Source organism: Misgurnus anguillicaudatus, chromosome 24 (genome assembly GCF_027580225.2).
Source record: "Misgurnus anguillicaudatus chromosome 24, ASM2758022v2, whole genome shotgun sequence".
Classification (NCBI taxonomy): Eukaryota; Metazoa; Chordata; class Actinopteri; order Cypriniformes; family Cobitidae; genus Misgurnus; species Misgurnus anguillicaudatus.
In genome coordinates, this window is record NC_073360.2 from 28,110,312 (window position 1) to 28,128,266 (window position 17,955).

At 36.0% G+C, this 17,955-nt stretch overlaps 2 protein-coding genes across 3 annotated transcripts in view; one reads left to right on the plus strand and one right to left on the minus strand.

Annotated features, from left to right (window-relative positions):
* nbeab (neurobeachin b) overlaps positions 1-17,955 on the minus strand; it is a 359,639-nt gene that overhangs the window by 87,914 nt on the left and 253,770 nt on the right. For both annotated transcript variants that reach the window (XM_055196954.2, XM_055196955.2), the window contains one exon: positions 15,758-15,894. In XM_055196954.2, coding sequence (XP_055052929.2) covers positions 15,758-15,894 — 137 coding nt within the window. The remainder of the gene's footprint in view (positions 1-15,757; positions 15,895-17,955) is intronic.
* Positions 12,750-15,142, plus strand: mab21l1 (mab-21-like 1). The gene has a single exon (XM_055196963.2). It carries the CDS (start codon positions 13,299-13,301, stop codon positions 14,376-14,378), a length of 1,080 nt encoding a protein of 359 aa, XP_055052938.2. The 5' UTR covers positions 12,750-13,298; the 3' UTR covers positions 14,379-15,142.

The window sequence follows — 17,955 nt, forward strand, 5'->3', positions numbered from 1 at the left end:
ATTGTTTTAACATGTATACTTATAGATAATGCCTGTTTTATATTAATGTTTGAGTATTGTTGGGTTTAATGTGTTTATGTTTTGTTTAAATTTAAAGATAGACTGTAATTTTATATGCCATATAGGCGTTGCAAAGGCCAATATGAAGGGAGAATTGTAATGGGTCAGACATTATTTTCCAGTTTAATGTAAGTTTTGTTTGCTACTTTAAAATGAATTTCGTTTCAGATAATTGGTCTCTTAATTTTAATCGATGTTTTGTGAATATAAATTAATAAAAACAATAAACTCAACGTCATTAATATAATGCTCGTTTAGGCGCTTGGCTTTTAGCTATTTGTGTGTTGCTAGCGGAGGACGTGCACGGACCTCGCACACTTTTAAAAATTAATGCAATAAGCATTTCTGGTAGGCTAAAGCAATACTTCACCTCTTACTATATGTTTGATTGAAGTTTGCATTTGCTGAAATTTATTTTTGCTTCAAGCTCGCTACTGTTTAGAATGCTTTCTTTTTAAATCATAAAGACCTTTCTGTTTAGTTATAAAATCTAAATTAACCTATTAATCATATTAATATGTTGTAGGGGGAGCTAGAACAGTATAATGTTTATGTTTTGTTTAAATTTAGTTAGCTTACGAAAGATAGACTGTAATTTTAAACGCAATATAGGCGTTGTAAAGGCCAATATGAAGGGAGAATTGTAATGGGTCAGACATTATTTTCCAGTTTAATGTAAGTTTTGTTTGCTACTTTAAAATGAATTTCGTTTCAGATAATTTGTCTCTTAATTTTAATCGATGTTTTGTTGATAAGTTTTGTGAATATAAATTAATAAAAACAATAAACTCAACGTCATTAATATAATGCTCGTTTAGGCGCTTGGCTTTTAGCTATTTGTGTGTTGATAGCGGAGGACGTGCACGGACCTCGCACACTTTTAAAAATTAATGCAATAAGCATTTCTGGTAGGCTAAAGCAATACTTCACTTCTTACTATATGTTTGATTGAAGTTTGCATTTGCTAAAATGTATTTTTGCTTCAAGCTCGCTACTGTTTAGAATGCTTTATTTTTAAATCATAAAGACCTTTCTGTTTAGTAATACAATCTAAATTAACCTATTAATCATATTAATATGTTGTAGGGGGGCTAGAACAGTATAAGTGTTTATGTTTTGTTTAAATTTAGTTAGCTTACGAAAGATAGACTGTAATTTTAAACGCAATATAGGCGTTGTAAAGGCCAATATGAAGGGAGAATTGTAATGGGTCAGACATTATTTTCCAGTTTAATGTAAGTTTTGTTTGCTACTTTAAAATGAATTTCGTTTCAGATAATTTGTCTCTTAATTTTAATCGATGTTTTGTTGATAAGTTTTGTGAATATAAATTAATAAAAACAATAAACTCAACGTCATTAATATAATGCTCGTTTAGGCTTTCGCTTTTAGCTATTTGTGTGTTGCTAGCGGAGGACGTGCACGGACCTCGCACACTTTTAAAAATGAATGCAATAAGCATTTCTGGTAGGCTAAAGCAATACTTCACCTCTTACTATGTTTGATTAAAGTTTGCATTTGCTGAAATTTATTTTTGCTTCAAATTTGCTACTGTTTAGTACTGTTCACTTGAATGCTTTCTTTTTAAATCATAAAGACCTTTCTGTTTAGTTATAAAATCAAAATTAACCTATTAATCATATGAATATGTTGTAGGGGGGAAATAGAACAGTAAAAGACTTTCCCAAACACATTTTTATAGGTTCAAAAATAGTGTCTGTTATAGTTGCCAGCAAAGGACCCATGTATGACTTTTTGTCAATATCGCACACCCCCTAGGCTGCGTAAACGTGCAAAGGTAAGCTATTATTAGAGTAATCAGTTATTTTACACTTATATGCGCATGCCCAGTTACGTGATTGGTCATGTTTCATGCATTTATGGTGGTGTATAGTGTGGATGAAGATTCTTTTAAAAATGCCAGTATAAACGAGGATCGTTTTCATTTTAAAATGCCGTTTTAAAACGCAAATGCTCTAATGTAAACATGGCCATAGACTGTAAAAAAAGATGGACGTTGTGTCCGTGACGTCACCCATAGGTTTTTGAAGTTTAAAGTAGGCGGTGTCTGCCGTCGCCATCTTGGCCGCGCGTCACCACGCATTACTCGCGGATATCCGAAAATGGGTAAAAAGGGGGGACGTGGGTGAAGCTGAGGTGACTGGTTGCTGAAACCACGCCCGCCTAGCTCGACTCTAGTTCATCCGTCACTCAAGTGGCCATGCTCTTAATGCAGAACTTTAAGGATAAATATAATTTAAACGGATAAGTTACAAAAAAATTCACCCCACTCACAGTTTTCATGAAGGGCAGAATTAGCAATACAGACCAAAAACAATTTTTGTACCAGGCTGTAAACATATTGGGGTGGTTTCCCGGACAGGGCTTAGCTTAAACCAGGACTAGGCCTTCGTTTAATTAGGAAATATAACTAGTTTTAATAAACATGCCTTCCTAAAAACATTACTTCTGTGCATATTGAGGCAAAACAAAGGGCACTGATGTATTTTAAGATATGTTTTAAGACAAGTTGTATTCAGTTTGGATATCTCTTACATTTATTTTAGTCTAGGACTAGTCTAATCCCTGTCCGGGAAACCGCCCCATTATTTTCTCTTGTAAAGTTGGCCATTTTAACATGGAGGTCTATGGGGATTGACTCCCTTTTGGAGCCTGCCTCTAGCGGCCAGTCGATGAATTGCAGTTTAAATCACTTCTGTATTGGCTTCATCAGAGAGATCGGAAGGTTACCCCTCGGTATTAACCAACAAACAAACAACCCACCATTTTTATGGTGTACGGTAAGCTAAAAAATTTCGATACAAGAAAATGTCCATATATGACTTAACTATGGGTTGAAACCGAGGGGCAAACTTCTAATCTCTGATGAAGCCAATACAGAAGTGATTTAAACTGCAATTCATCGACTGGCCACTAGAGGCAGGCTCCAAAAGGGAGTCAATTCCCATAGACCTCCATGTTAAAATGGGCAACTTTCCATTAGAAAATAATGTGTTTACAGCCTGGTACAAAAAGTGTTTTTGGTCTGTATAGCTAATTTTGCCCTTCATGACAACTGTGAGGAGGGGGGGGGGTGAATTTTTTTGTAACTCATCAGTTTAAATTATATTAAGCCTTAAAGTTCTGCATAATTAAGGGTGTGGCCACTTGAGTGACAGTTGAACAGCCACTGCTATCACTAGAGTCGAGCTAGGCTAGCGTGGTTTCAGCAACCGGTCACCTCAGCTTCACCCACGTCCCGCCTCTTTACCCATTTTCGGATATCCGGGAGTGATGCGCGGTGACGCACGGCCAAGATGGCGACGGCAGGCACCGCCTACTTTAAGCTTCAAAAACGATTTTCAGAAACCTATGGGTGACATCACGGACACTACATCCATCTATTTTTACAGTCAATTGTCAAAACCCACGATTATTGAGAAATATATTAAGTATTCACTGTCAGGAAAAATGGTCATAAAATGGTCCTTTTAGAAAGATATAGATATGTATACATGTGGTACCAATATGTAACTTTGAGGTAGTAATATGAACACTTTAGGTCCAAATGTGTACTTTTTAAAAGAGTACCACCCCAGTGACAGCTTGAGACCATTTTTCCTGACAGTGTATATATTTCTCAGCAAATTATCAACTGCTGGCAAGAACATAGCAACTTGCTTGGTGAATTAATATTATATTTATTAACCTTAATATCTCTTTTAACCTTTAACATGGCTTTTCTGAATTACTAGTGTTCGCCTTTATTGAAAAATGAAGATAAATACATATATTTAAAGAGAAAAAAATACATATTTTTTTTATACAATTTTTCGACTTATGTAAAAAGTTGAGTATGAGAAGACTGGGCTGTTGAATGTTTTATAGTAAGGGAACACGTGGTCATCAGAATGGTTCTTTTAGCCCGAGGGCTGTTCCAGCATGCAGAGAGCCCTGAAGGCAGAAAACGGGACGTCAGCTCTTCCCCCTGCCCTCTCTATAAGTTTTAATGTGAGCTGCACACCTACTGAATTCTGATTATGAAGCCAACTACAGCTAAACTACATTATTAAGGCCAGCAGAAACCTTAAAAATACAATAAAATAAAGCATTAGATACAGATAATACTAACACATGAACAAGCACAAGTTATTCTCTGTGAATTGCTCGCACAGATTTCCAAAATCTTACAGATTAAAACTATTAAAGATTATAAAGAGGCTTTGTTTTCTTTAAAGAAGACAAAATATACATGGTTTAGTTACTTCATTGCCTGTATTTACAGGCACCACTGACCATAAAATAAGCCGCCTAATTCCTTGTGCCCTAAAATCAGACCTACAAAATCAGACTTTCACATAAAGTTAAGGTAAGGATATCAATCATGTTAACCTTCACTGAAGGTCCGTGTCAGCAACACAAAACAGCTCATGTGGTGTTAATGAGCGTGTAATATAAAACACCGGCCACTAGCTCCATATGTTGCAGCATTATGGAAAACAGAGGCTTGCTTCTGTTACCAGTCAGCTCAATTGTATAACTTTAGCCTGAGAGTATATATGGCTTTTGCAGAACACTTTATCACAAAGCATTTGGCAAGAAACCAAACAAGAGATTTAACTTATAAAGCTAATATATACATTACATTAATCAAGTCTATAGCATTTTAGATCGGGTGCAGAACAAAAATCTTAAAGGAATATTCAATTTTCTTAAAATAAAAATCCAGATAATTTACTCACCACCATGTCATCCAAAATGTTGATGTCTTTCTTTGTTCAGTCGAGAAGAAATTATGTTTTTTGAGGAAAACATTGCAGGATTTTTCTCATTTTAATGGACTTTAATAGAGCCCAACATTTAATACTTAACTCAACACTTAACAGTTTTTTTCAACGGAGTTTCAAAGGACTATAAACGATCCCAAACGAGGCATAAGGGTCTTATCTAGCAAAACGATTGTCATTTTTGACAATAACAAATATACACTTTTAAAGCACAACTTCTCGTCTAGATCCGGTAGTGATACGTCAGCGTGACCCCACGCAAAACGTCATGACGTCAAGAGGTCACAGAGGACGAACGCGAAACTCCGCCCCAGTGTTTACAAGTGTGTTGAAAGAGGACCGTTCCTACGTTGTTGTATGTCAACTGATACTAATTAATGTCTTTGTGTCAGTTTATTGTTTAAAATGGTGCGTTTTATATATGTAACACGTGACCTCCCTACGTCACTACGCATTTACGTTAGGTCGCGCTGGACCGGATCTAGACGAAAAGTTGTGGTTTAAAAGAGCATTTTTTATTTTTCTTGTCAAAAATCACAATCGTTTTATTAGATAAGACCCTTATGCCTCGTTTGGGATCGTTTATAGACCTTTGAAACACAAAAGTGTTGAGTTAAGTATTAAATGTTGGGCTCTATTAAAGTCCATTAAAATGAGAAAAATCCTGCAATGTTTTCCTCAAAAAACATAATTTCTTCTCGACTGAACAAAGAAAGACATCAACATTTTGGATGACATGGTGGTGAGTAAATTATCTGGATTTTTCTTTTAAGAAAATGGAATATTCCTTTAAGATACTCTAGTGTTATGTTTATACTAAGAATTTATATTTTAGTTAATTTAACAAATAATTTTATGTTTGTTTTGAAAAAGATGATTAATCATAATTCAGATTATGTCTGTGTGAACAAAATGCACACTCGATTATTTGTGTTTTGAAATATAATATCCGATCACCAGACCCTTGCAGATTCCCACCCCTAGTCTTAATAAAGGAACATCAGCCAACAGACCCCTCTCCATTTCACATTGTCAATTAAGTGTCATTGTATAAGGATTTTCTGTATTAGTCAGCAGGCGGAAACGAGGCAGGAGGCAGTCCGTGTTATTAATGGAAATGATATACGTCAATATGGCCATGTCGCCTCCCACGTGTCAGCCTGTCGTCTAACACAAAAGAACTTGCAACTTATGAACTGCATGCTCCAGTCTGCGAGTCCATAAAACAACTGGCCCCGGTCACCAGGGAGCCGCTCCCCCCGTAGTGCCGCACCCTCTTTCGAACAGATACCGCCCATCACACGCAGGGCCAACAGATGACACAGATGGGGAGAGGGCAAACAGAAAAGGGGGCTCCCTTTGTAGCAAGTGGGAACCTTTTCAAAAAACCATTCATGCAACAAATTGGGCAAAGCTGGACTATAGGTTCTTGCTTTTTCAATAGCTAACCTCCTTAGCCACGATCAGCACAGACAAATTTATGACTTTCTTTGTTGTTGTGGTATAGCCCTGCTAAAAAAAAAAATAGACACCATCACAGAAATTCTATTGGCTTTATTGGTTTTATTGGGAATTTTATTGATTCTAATGGAATATGGCCCAAAAACACACTACAGTGTATTGGTCGTTGTTGGTCTCTAATGGTATGTATTGGTTCTATGTATTGGTGAATATTGCCCAAAACACACTACAGTGTAGTGGTTTTAATGGTAAAAGCTAATGGTTATTTTAATAGAACCATTAGATGGTTTTATTGCTTTTTTCAGCAGGGTGGGCTAATAAAATATCTAACTGAAGGTTTATTAAAGGAGTGGGTTACAGGATTAAATAATGTTTTGAGTATTTTTGTTAATTTTGTTGAGCACCAAGTTGCTAAAAAAATTTAAACGCAATATTATGGCAAATAAGAAAAGGTCATATCAATTTGTACGACCAAATTTGTTTGTGTATGATTTACGTTCTCCCTGTGATGCCGGTTTTTGGGCTGGGGATAGGGTAGGCGTATCACTGTATGTTTTTGTACAATTCACTTCGTATGAATTCATACCGATTAACCAACTCGTAAAATACGTACTAATTCCTGTGATATCAGGTTAAAATTTATAACACATCTCTTTAAATTTCTTTATTATGATTGGTCAAATACTTTGTATAATTCACAACATAACGTACCTATAGTCACGTCATTTTTTGATTCTTTTTCATGATACTGTCACGAATTTCCGTGTTTTTTCGTAATCGTATCACGAATTTCTGTTTATGTGTCACTGTCACGTATTGGTTACTCAACTGTTTTGTCCTATTTTCTTACCATAGTCGCTTCGGTTTAGGGTTAGATTTACATAAAATTAAATCCTAACCAAACCCAACTCTAACGTCAGGCGACAATGGTTTAAAAATCAGAAAATATAAAAAAGAAATCACAAAAAATGTATAAACCAATACTTAAAGTGAACGCAAACACAAAATCTAACCCTAAACCAAAGCGACAATGGTAAGAAAATAGGAACAAGCTTTAGTAACCAATACGTGACAATGACACATAAACAGAAATTTGTGATACACTGAAAAAAATTATTCATTCAATTTACTCAATTTTTTAAGGTAAGTGGCTGCATTCAATATATTTAAGCTACATTTAAACAAAAAAGATTAGTAAAGTAAAATAAAATAAAAACACTTTTGTTTAAATGTAGCTTAAATAAATTGATTGCAACCACTTCCCTTAAAAAACCGAGTACATTGAATTAATCATTTTTTTTCAGTGTACGATCACGAAAAAATGCGGAAATTCGAGACAGTATCATGAAAAACAATTTAAAAAAAAAAATACGTGACTATTCGTAATTTCGTAAGACTGGGTAGCTTAATTATATATTTGACTATTGTCCATGACAGCTGTAAGGTTAAAATTCTCTGTATCTGTTCACATAATTGAATTAGTATAATATAAATCATGTCAACTAATGCACTTATTCAGTAAATAAATGCACAGTCAGTCATTATTGTAAAATTAACAAATAAACAAAGTGGCTGACTGTATATTTAGGTTACATATAGGTCACATGTATTTTTTAGATATCTAAAATGACTTTAAATAGCTTACTTGTTCTATTGTGATTTATCTTTTAAATTGGCTGTATCATTATAATGTATATTCCCCTTCATCTGTAAACCTGTATCCATGGCTGCATCTTCTCTTTAAGAGATGATTTCATGAGAGGATTCGCAAGAAAGCACCTGTCTAACTTCACACCTCTTTTTACTTTGCCCCCTTTCTCTTGGTTTGTTCTCACTCCCCCACCTTCTCTCCCTCTCTCTCTCTCTCTCTCTCTCTCTCTCTCTCTTTTCCCTCTTGCAATCTGCATAGAGAGACATTTGTCATCATTAGCCCAGCTCTGACAGTTGGCACCCAGCACCTCAGATCTCAAGGACTGGCAATTATGAAGCCTTCATCCCTTATTTGGGTTACATGGCCTAATTTCATCATGGGCTTCAACCACCAGCATTTCATTACCCGAGCCCCCAACCCGGAAAAAAAGTATTTTTCTCTCTCTTTCTTTTTACCTTTTGTTTGCAGCCTCTAGAACCGGCTGTTAAGCACGCGTGCTTCTCGGGATGGGCCGGTATAATTAATTTGAAAAGCATCAAGGCATTGTTCTCACCGGGGCTGTTGAGAGGATGTTCTGGTTGGGTATCATCGGGTCAGTGAGCGAATGATTACGGATTCAACCCCTAAACATGGGATTTCTCCAAGACATTAAGATTAATCACAGAGAGCTGAAGAGGTTGGTGTCCTGTGACGGTTGCTTGTTAAAGGTGTTTTACTGAGCCTGAGGTTCGAAAACAAATAAAAAACTTTACTGAATACAAAATGTAAACGATACTTTAAACCAAACTGAACTGATTTGCCAAAAATATTCGAATCTTGCCTCTTAATGTCTTCCAAAGCATAAAATTTGTGATTAAAGGACATTTGAATCAAAAAGACCTTTTATGAATAAGTTAATGATATCAATGTTAAATCTATGCAAATGAATGCATGTCATTAATCAGAAAAGCTGACAAGCATCACATATTGCTGTGGGGAGGGGATTACGGCAAAGCTCAAAAACCGGATTCATTTTCCAATGTTCGTCTTTCTTATTTTACCTTGTTAGAGGTCAGACTTGCTCTTTTAAGTACTGGGTCTTCCAGATTCAACAAAAAAAATCTAGATTTGCTAGACAGGTTTTGTTCTCTCCTCACAAATTCCCAGAGGACGAGGCTTCCAATACAGCGTGGAAAATAAAACAAATGGATGGAGAAAATTCAAAGCGTGAGGGGTGGGGGGCTGACAGCCGATAGGCAAGAGAAAATTAACTGGGAGCCCTGCAGTGCGGCCATATTGCCTGGAATAACTGAATTGGCTTTGGAGGAAAACTCAATGACAATTTTGATATCCATTTGCAGGAAGCTGAAAGGGATATGTCATAATAAGTGTCCATCTTCTATAATGCGATCTCCACCGTTGCCGGGCTCCATGCTAATATTGCTTGTCTTAAATGGCAGGCCCTTTAATATGATTTATATTTGACTTCTCCACTCCATTAAGTGCACTTGATAATCTGTGCTTTGACCTAGCGACGCCTTTTGGCTCAGATCCATTTCTGCTGTTCTTTATTTCCAGCTCAAAGCGCTGTCGCGAAATGATGATGGGATCAGAAGCGTCCATGAATGATGAGGAAATACTGAGCTGACCTCCTTTTGTCACTGAATAATAGGATTATTAATATCAGTGTGGAGAAGTGACTATTAACTTCAATTAAGACAGTAAAGCTCTTTATATATTTAAATCAGACAAAAATTCTGGTAATATTAATATCGAATTGAATTATCTTTGCAGTCCTTGATACTGTAATATTTTAAACTTAAAGTTAGTAAATGTGCTTTTCTGCATCCTTCCTGTTGTTGTGTTGTGCTATTTGTATAAAAAACTTCATTCATTTTTTATAGAGTTTTGAAAAACACTATACAATAGTTAATTTAGATTTTTTAAAGGAACATGAATACTGTTTAAAATACTAATTTAGCATCTTAAATCAAACACAAAATTTCACATTTATTTTGACAATATTTTTGGTCAACACATAATAGATCTGATTTGTAACAAATGGTTAAAACATATGTTCGCTGATAGTCAAACGCTGTATCATGTTTGACAAGGGCCTTTAACAGCATGCCTGACCATTCTGACAGGAGAATCGCTCTTCAGAACGAGATGGGAGGGTGAGAGAAAAATGAAGAGATGATTGGTGAGGAAACTCCAGAACAAAGAGGCCTTCAACAAGCTAAACTTTTACTGGGTCATAAGCTTGTCCAAAAAGGGGCGGAAGCCAGAGTCATCGTATTGATTTACACAATCTAGCATCCCATTCGCTAGGTCAGAAATAGCAGGCGCACTGTTGTCATGTCCTCGTATATCACAGCAAAGCCTGTGGATGGTGTGTTCTAGTCACGAAGACAGAGAGATTGCAATGCTGTGGAGATACTGTGTGTGTGCGAGGATGGGGTCAAGAGGGATTTTTGACATCTACAGTATTTAATTCTTATATATTTGTATGATTTAAGATGCGACACAAAAGTTTTGAAATGAGCAGAAAGCAGAAAATTCCAGGGAACACCAAATTGATGAAAAAGTATTCTTTGAATTTCTTTTTAAAACCCAGATGTGTAAAATCCCAATGTAAATGTATAACTGTACCATTTATAATAAATGTAATTAAACATTTCTATTTAAACATGTGACTGCACCACAGGCACTGTACCAGGTTAACATTGCAATCCTTCTTTGTGACTACAACACACTATCCTAGATAAAATTATGTCTGATGCGTAACACTGTGCTATGATTTACTGTAAACAACAGAAAGAAAACAGATTCAGATACAAAAGCTGTGCAGAATACATCACAGTATGAACCTGTGAAGATAGGAAGATCGGATATGGTTGAGTACCTCCCAAGTAATGTGTGTGTGCATGAATGAGAAAAAGAAAGTGTATGTGAAAGAGAGAGAAAAAAAAACTTCCCTTGACTTTCCTTCTGAAGGTGTATATTCAAAAATATTTTTTACTTGGATATGATATAGAGTGGTCTAGAAATTAATGAATTACACTTCAAAATACTTTTAATATATACATCAGACAGAACGAACATTGTTGCTGTGCAGAACTATGAATATTTTTATTGGTACAGATTTTATAAGTGTTTGGTTTTAATATCATGCCATATAATCTTCCCTGTCAAACACTCTTCCAGCTTTCATCTTGTTTTCACAGGCCAGAAAAAAAATTCTGATAAGTGTGATCTCTGCCTGCAAACAGCAGAACACTATTAATTATGGTTGGCAAGACCATCCAAGCAGAACCAGCCAAGCAGACTACAGTGAGGGTTTAGAGCCAGCCAACCATGATGCTGAACTATACAGTACAGTGACCAATAAGAATCTGTCTTATATGCTAAAACATAAATGCATTTAGTTACACTCTTCTGTATATCCAGCTGTCATCCAGAAAATGCTTAAGTACAATTTAGTACAATATATATCTAAATATAATCTAAATATGGTCATAAGCCTATATCATCAAATCAAAGCTCTAATATTATATAATATTCATAAATAAGGTTGAATAAGGTAGAAATAAGGTTCTGGATCTCTTGCAATCATAGCATATCATTTAACCATGACCATAACGTCGTCTTCAAATCGTAAAAATATGACGAAGTTTGTTAAACCGAACTAACGTTTAGGAACTGTGCGTTAAATGGAAATACAGCTAAAATATTAACAAAGTATGAAAACCTTACGCTAAATAATGCTATATTATTAGTCATGAGTCTTGTAGCTTTGTTAGCCTACTATTCGTGACTTTTGAGTTTAAACTACTTTGGATTGAACAATTATTAAACAAAATGTAAAAAAGTGGACGACTGTAGTTTTTCATTTAAAATAATTATGCTATCAATAAAACAAATGATAAAGATGAATAAAATGTATTTTATCGAGCAAGAAGGTTTTTAACAAAGTTGTAAAAAATAGTTACACATTTAAGAGTTTCTGCGTGCCTTCATGTTAAAAATGAAACTTTCAACGCAATTGTTTAAGTATTTGAACACGACATTTGACAGAATATCAAATGAACTTGAAACAGCAAAATATTTAAAACATCTAATTTTTAGATTAATTTGAAAAAACATCTAACATAAATTTACGGGTTACACTGAACAAAGATGAATATAACACCAATCTAACATTAATCTAAACCTTTCACTATACACCCTTGACTATGCACAAAAGGGAAAAAACACTTAATTATGTTTAAAATATTTAAAATAACAAAATATAAAGATATTCGATGTGTAATGTTTTAAAGCAAATCTACCATAATTATATTTAACAAATAGGCAAATAATTTAAAATGTAAAGCACATAAATTAAATGCAATAGTCTATAACAGCATATAAGATCGTATGCAATTTAATAATTTAAACGCTGTAAAAATCATTAAGTCTCATAATAAAAAACAAAAATAGATGAACGAAAACATAACGCATGCAAAACCAGACAACTTTAAATACTCCGAGTAAAGCCGTCTATCAAAGACACATGTTTTCGAAAATTAGTAAAAAGAGACTAAAAACGATATGTAAAAGGTAACTCACAAATTATAAAATGACATGACTATTTACATGACAGAGAGATGACACTCCTCTAAAATACTATTTATGTTTGGCTAAATAAAAATAGGCAGACAGACTGCGTCTGGATACCGGAAAGACCACATCGAAAATGTACCAACATCTTCTTTCTCTTCCTCCAAAGTGTAGGTGTGTTTCCACCAGACGAGGCTTTCCTTAGATTTAGATGTGTATAAAACTGAGGATTAATTTGTCCTCAATACACTGAAGGCAGTGACGAGTCGAGCCGTGATTGGTCGAGCTCGCCTCGAACCCTCCCTTTATAATTTGACTGTAGTGAGTTCGGAGGTCTTAAACACACCTCGCCGGCAACCGCCACAGCTTGGACACACACAAGAGCACCCTGCACTTTCAAATCCCTATTTCAAGAGAAAACTGCATGTGAATTAAAGCGGTTTGATGAACTACTGAACGCCGTGCCGGTTTGCATCCGCGCTCCGTGCTTATGGACTTTTAATTGCAGCGCGCAACACGAGACCCGGGGTTCAACTTTCTTTTGGTCGCAATTGAAAACAGAAGCTGATGATTTAACTGCCAGTCTTTGCGCATGTGCTCCGCGCACAAATAAAAGGTTTGGCTATTTTTTCTTACAACCCCTTTTTTCCTTAAATAGTTAACTTTCTTCTCTAAAATTGGCTCCTGTACAAACAGCCGCGTTGGATCCCTCGGGTTACTGCGAGACTCCGGTGTACAACCCGGATCTCTGTCCAAATATGATCGCTGCCCAGGCCAAACTGGTGTACCACCTAAATAAATACTACAACGAGAAATGCCAGTCTCGGAAGGCGGCCATCTCCAAAACCATCAGGGAGGTGTGCAAGGTGGTTTCGGACGTCCTGAAAGAGGTGGAGGTCCAGGAACCCCGCTTCATCAGCTCCTTAAACGAAATGGATAACCGTTTCGAGGGGCTCGAGGTCATCTCCCCTACCGAATTTGAAGTGGTCCTTTATCTGAACCAGATGGGAGTCTTCAACTTCGTTGACGACGGTTCTCTGCCAGGCTGCGCCGTGCTTAAGCTGAGCGACGGCCGGAAGAGAAGCATGTCTCTTTGGGTCGAGTTCATCACGGCTTCGGGATACCTGTCCGCGCGTAAAATCCGCTCCAGGTTCCAGACGTTGGTGGCGCAGGCGGTGGATAAGTGCAGCTATAGGGACGTCGTTAAAATGGTGGCAGATACAAGCGAGGTTAAATTGCGCATCAGAGACAGATATGTGGTTCAGATCACACCGGCTTTCAAATGCACCGGCATATGGCCGCGCAGCGCTGCGCATTGGCCCCTGCCGCACATCCCGTGGCCTGGTCCAAACAGGGTGGCAGAAGTGAAAGCCGAGGGGTTCAATCTGTTATCCAAGGAGTGTTACTCGTTAAACGGGAAGCAGAGCTCGGCGGAAAGCGACGCCTGGGTGTTGCAGTTCGCCGAAGCGGAGAACCGACTGCTGCTGGGTGGATGCAGGAAGAAATGTCTTTCCCTGCTCAAGACGTTGCGCGACCGTCACCTTGAACTGCCGGGACAACCTCTCAATAATTACCACATGAAAACTTTGGTATCTTACGAGTGTGAAAAACATCCACGGGAGTCGGACTGGGACGAAAACTGCCTCGGGGATCGGCTGAACGGGATTTTATTGCAGCTAATATCTTGCCTGCAGTGCAGGCGATGTCCCCATTACTTTCTACCAAATCTAGACCTTTTCCAAGGGAAGCCTCATTCGGCTCTGGAAAACGCGGCTAAACAGACTTGGCGACTCGCGAGAGAAATACTAACCAACCCTAAAAGCCTGGAGAAACTCTGAGGTAAAACATCATAACGACATGTTTGTGAGGTGAAATCAGAGACCAGACTGTTCAGAGATCTGAGGCCTAATCAGAAACTGCTCCACAAAATGGTCACTGTTATTAAAACCAGTACAGGTTTTTGTTGCAAAATGTGCGGTCGTTACTATGTGGATTATTACAAAAAAAAAATACATTTTCGTTTGAAATAGTTTCCTTATTTTGTCAACTCAACGAGGGAGCAAACTGTATCAACAATCAAAATATATGGTTACCTGTCAGTATTATTTTATTTTCCTTTTTACGGGCCCTGCCTAACAACTTATTTTACCTTTCAAAACAAAGCTACGAGAAGAGCCTTGACAGAATATAACTTGTACATTTTATACTGTAAATAGCCACATTTGTAGATTGTGAATCCGGTGGTCTGCAGTTGTGAATGTTGTTCTGTGACACGTAAATAGAAGTATAATTCACCTGTTTTAACATTCGCCTGCATTATTTCTGACAGAGAAAAAAAACATTAAGACCTGCATCAATGATAGCTCATCTGTCTTCAATGGCAAGTTTCAAATTTCTAAAGTTTACATTTTGATGGTACTATTTGTTACGTTCCTAAACATTCCATACGAATACTTGAATTTTTATTTAAAATATATTCGACCGTTTTTGTTTTATCCTTGCTTACATGATAAAAGGCTGAAATTGAAAATATATATATGGGAAAATATACCTGAAAATAATGCACTTGAACTACACTGGAATATAACATATTGTGATTTGATTTTTATATCTGTTTATTTAAAGAGTTAATAAAACAAATTAATATTTGTGTCCAAATAATGATTCACTATATAAGAATAAACATTTTGGGAATTTGAAAATTAAATAAATAAAACAGAAACATTTGCAAAATGTGGTTTGGTTTTTCAAAACTAGAAAAGCGCAAAAAAAATTCAAATATAGCGAAAAATAAAAACAGTTAATGAAAAGAGAATATACATTTAAATATGCAATGGGCAATCCCAATAAATGCAATTTGCACACATATGTCAAAATGGGTGGCTTGATTAAAAATAAAATTCTCTGACTTCTGCAAGCATCTCTTAATTAATGCAATGTTACTCCAGACGACAGATTATATAATTTTCATTATTTTTAGCCGTAAAAGTGATATGTAGGTACTGTAAATAAAGCATTTATTCATGATGTTTGTAAATCGAGAAATGGACATTGCGCAAACATTTATGACAAGATCCTCTATCTAGAAACAATAAAAGCAATTTATTAACGCTGTTAAATAATTACCGCTAGTAAATCTGTAAAGCTGCTTTGGGATTTGCATGTCATTACAAATGTACACAATAGCAAATGTACAATAATGAAAATGTCAACCTACTTTGGTATCAATGCGTCTGAAGGCCGGGTCATCTTCATCCACTTCGAAATAGATTTCGGTGGTAGTGATCGAGAGAGTCCCGCGAGCTACTGTGACTGGAGCAATAATCTGAGCCGGGGTGCTCAAAACCACAGGGCCTACAAAACAGACAACAGTCTAATTTATAAAACAAACGAGGAGGCTAAAAGTTTTACAATATGTTTAGCTATTTTACGTCTTCACGTCTTTCTTTTTATTTTCATATTATAAAGTATCGACATAATATTGCAATATAATATACGGTAATAATAATAATGTGGTATGTTATATGCTCAAATTTTTTTTTTTTTTGTAAAAATAGGCCGACAGGCTACGAGACTGTATTTCATGATAGACAAATATGATGCATAGGCCTACACAAAAATCGAGAAAATTAGATCAAATACATTTTAAAGGCTTATTGAAATTCACAAAATGTTTAGTCCAGCAAGTTCAAGCACATTAATGCAGGTAATTTTTTAAGGAATTTCCACAAAAATAAAATTATTTACACTGAGTATTTTGCGAAAAAAAATAAATAAATAATAGTTTTAGACGATTCTGTGACAGAGCGTTTACGTTCTTCCGCTTGACGCTAAGATATTTTATGAATCTCCTTAAAATTATATTTATTCTTAAATAATATATATATAAAAAAACATTTACAGACTTTTTGACCTTTGCTGGGCCGTATTCTTAAACGCTCTTCTCCCTCTCTCTCTCTCTGTGTGTGTGTAGGCCTATGTGTTTTTCTCTCACTCTTTTGAACAGTCTTTTATTAGCTCACAGTTATAGGCTATAGCAGCAGCCCACGGGTCTGTCCTAGATGTGAGGAGAGGCTCTTAAAATTGGGATATTTATCGATCCCCTGAACTCCAAAGAGCCACTTTAACGTCTCATCAATCTTAATCTGCTCTCCTCGGCCAATTATGCCCGATACTGTTGCAAGATTACAAGTGGATTTGGGTTTCAATTCCCAGAGCTCTCTTCATTGCTCTCCCTGACCGCTTTTACAAACAGCTCAAAGCCGCCTTGCCTCTTACTGTAGGCCTATAACTGTACAAGCCATATTATCCGACATTTCGCAAAAATAATACGGAACACATTGTATATTTTAGATATTATTTATATATAATTTTACGAAATATATTTCATAACCTGTGCGGAAGAAAGTAATTTAAATATAGTACATTTAAATAAAATCTAACTGTTAAAATAAATAAAAGAGTATTTAGCCGACTTTAAATTGACCAAGATTCTTTATGAAAGATAAATTAATAACATGCAAATATGTACGACGCAAAACGTAAAAGATGTAAAACGCAACTGACAACAATTAAATACATAAAGCCGTAATTGAGCCGAGAGCCGGAATTAATTTAGATTTCTATTAATGCAATTCATAAGGAATGGGGAACATGGGGAAAAAACCGATTGCGTGGAGCATAAATAACCCTTTTTTATATAGTATTGTTATCGGTAATATTTTTCTATTTCTATTCGAAATGATAGAAAATATTATACCTTTAAAAATAGTGAGAATGCTTTTATCATATCAACTCCCTTTCCATGATAACTTTATAAAAACCTCACAGCGAAAGAGTCAATTGTATATTGGCCTACCTAGAGGGACACTTGTGAATCAAGAGACAACGCACTTAATCCAGTGTGCCCATTGCTAGAGAGGATTAGTGCTAAAGCCTTCAGGGAGTATTTAAAAATCTGGGATGAAGCAATACTTTCATATTGCAGAATCAGTGAGAGATCAGCCTACATGAAATCTTACCAAGAACAGCATCTCTTACTTATACTATATACTACCTTATAGCCTATAACTACACACATTTAAAATATTGAAAAGGCTAAAAATGTTAATAATCATAATAATAAAAATTAAAATACGAATAATAATAATGATGATAATAATAATAACAACCAAATAATAAGAATAATAATTAAAATAATATGTAGTGATTTTATTGAAAACTAGCATGCGGATTAGCAGATTGTCTTGCTGGAACAAAACAGGTGCAGTTGCACTCAGGAAATCCAAGCTGTGAGGAGTCTGGCCGCGCGCTGTCTCCTGACGTCAGCAGCTAAACAGGCTTCTGTCTGCCTCGCGCTGTCTGTGATGTCATTGGAGTGACAGTGTGATGAGACAAAGGCATGATGGGAATGTA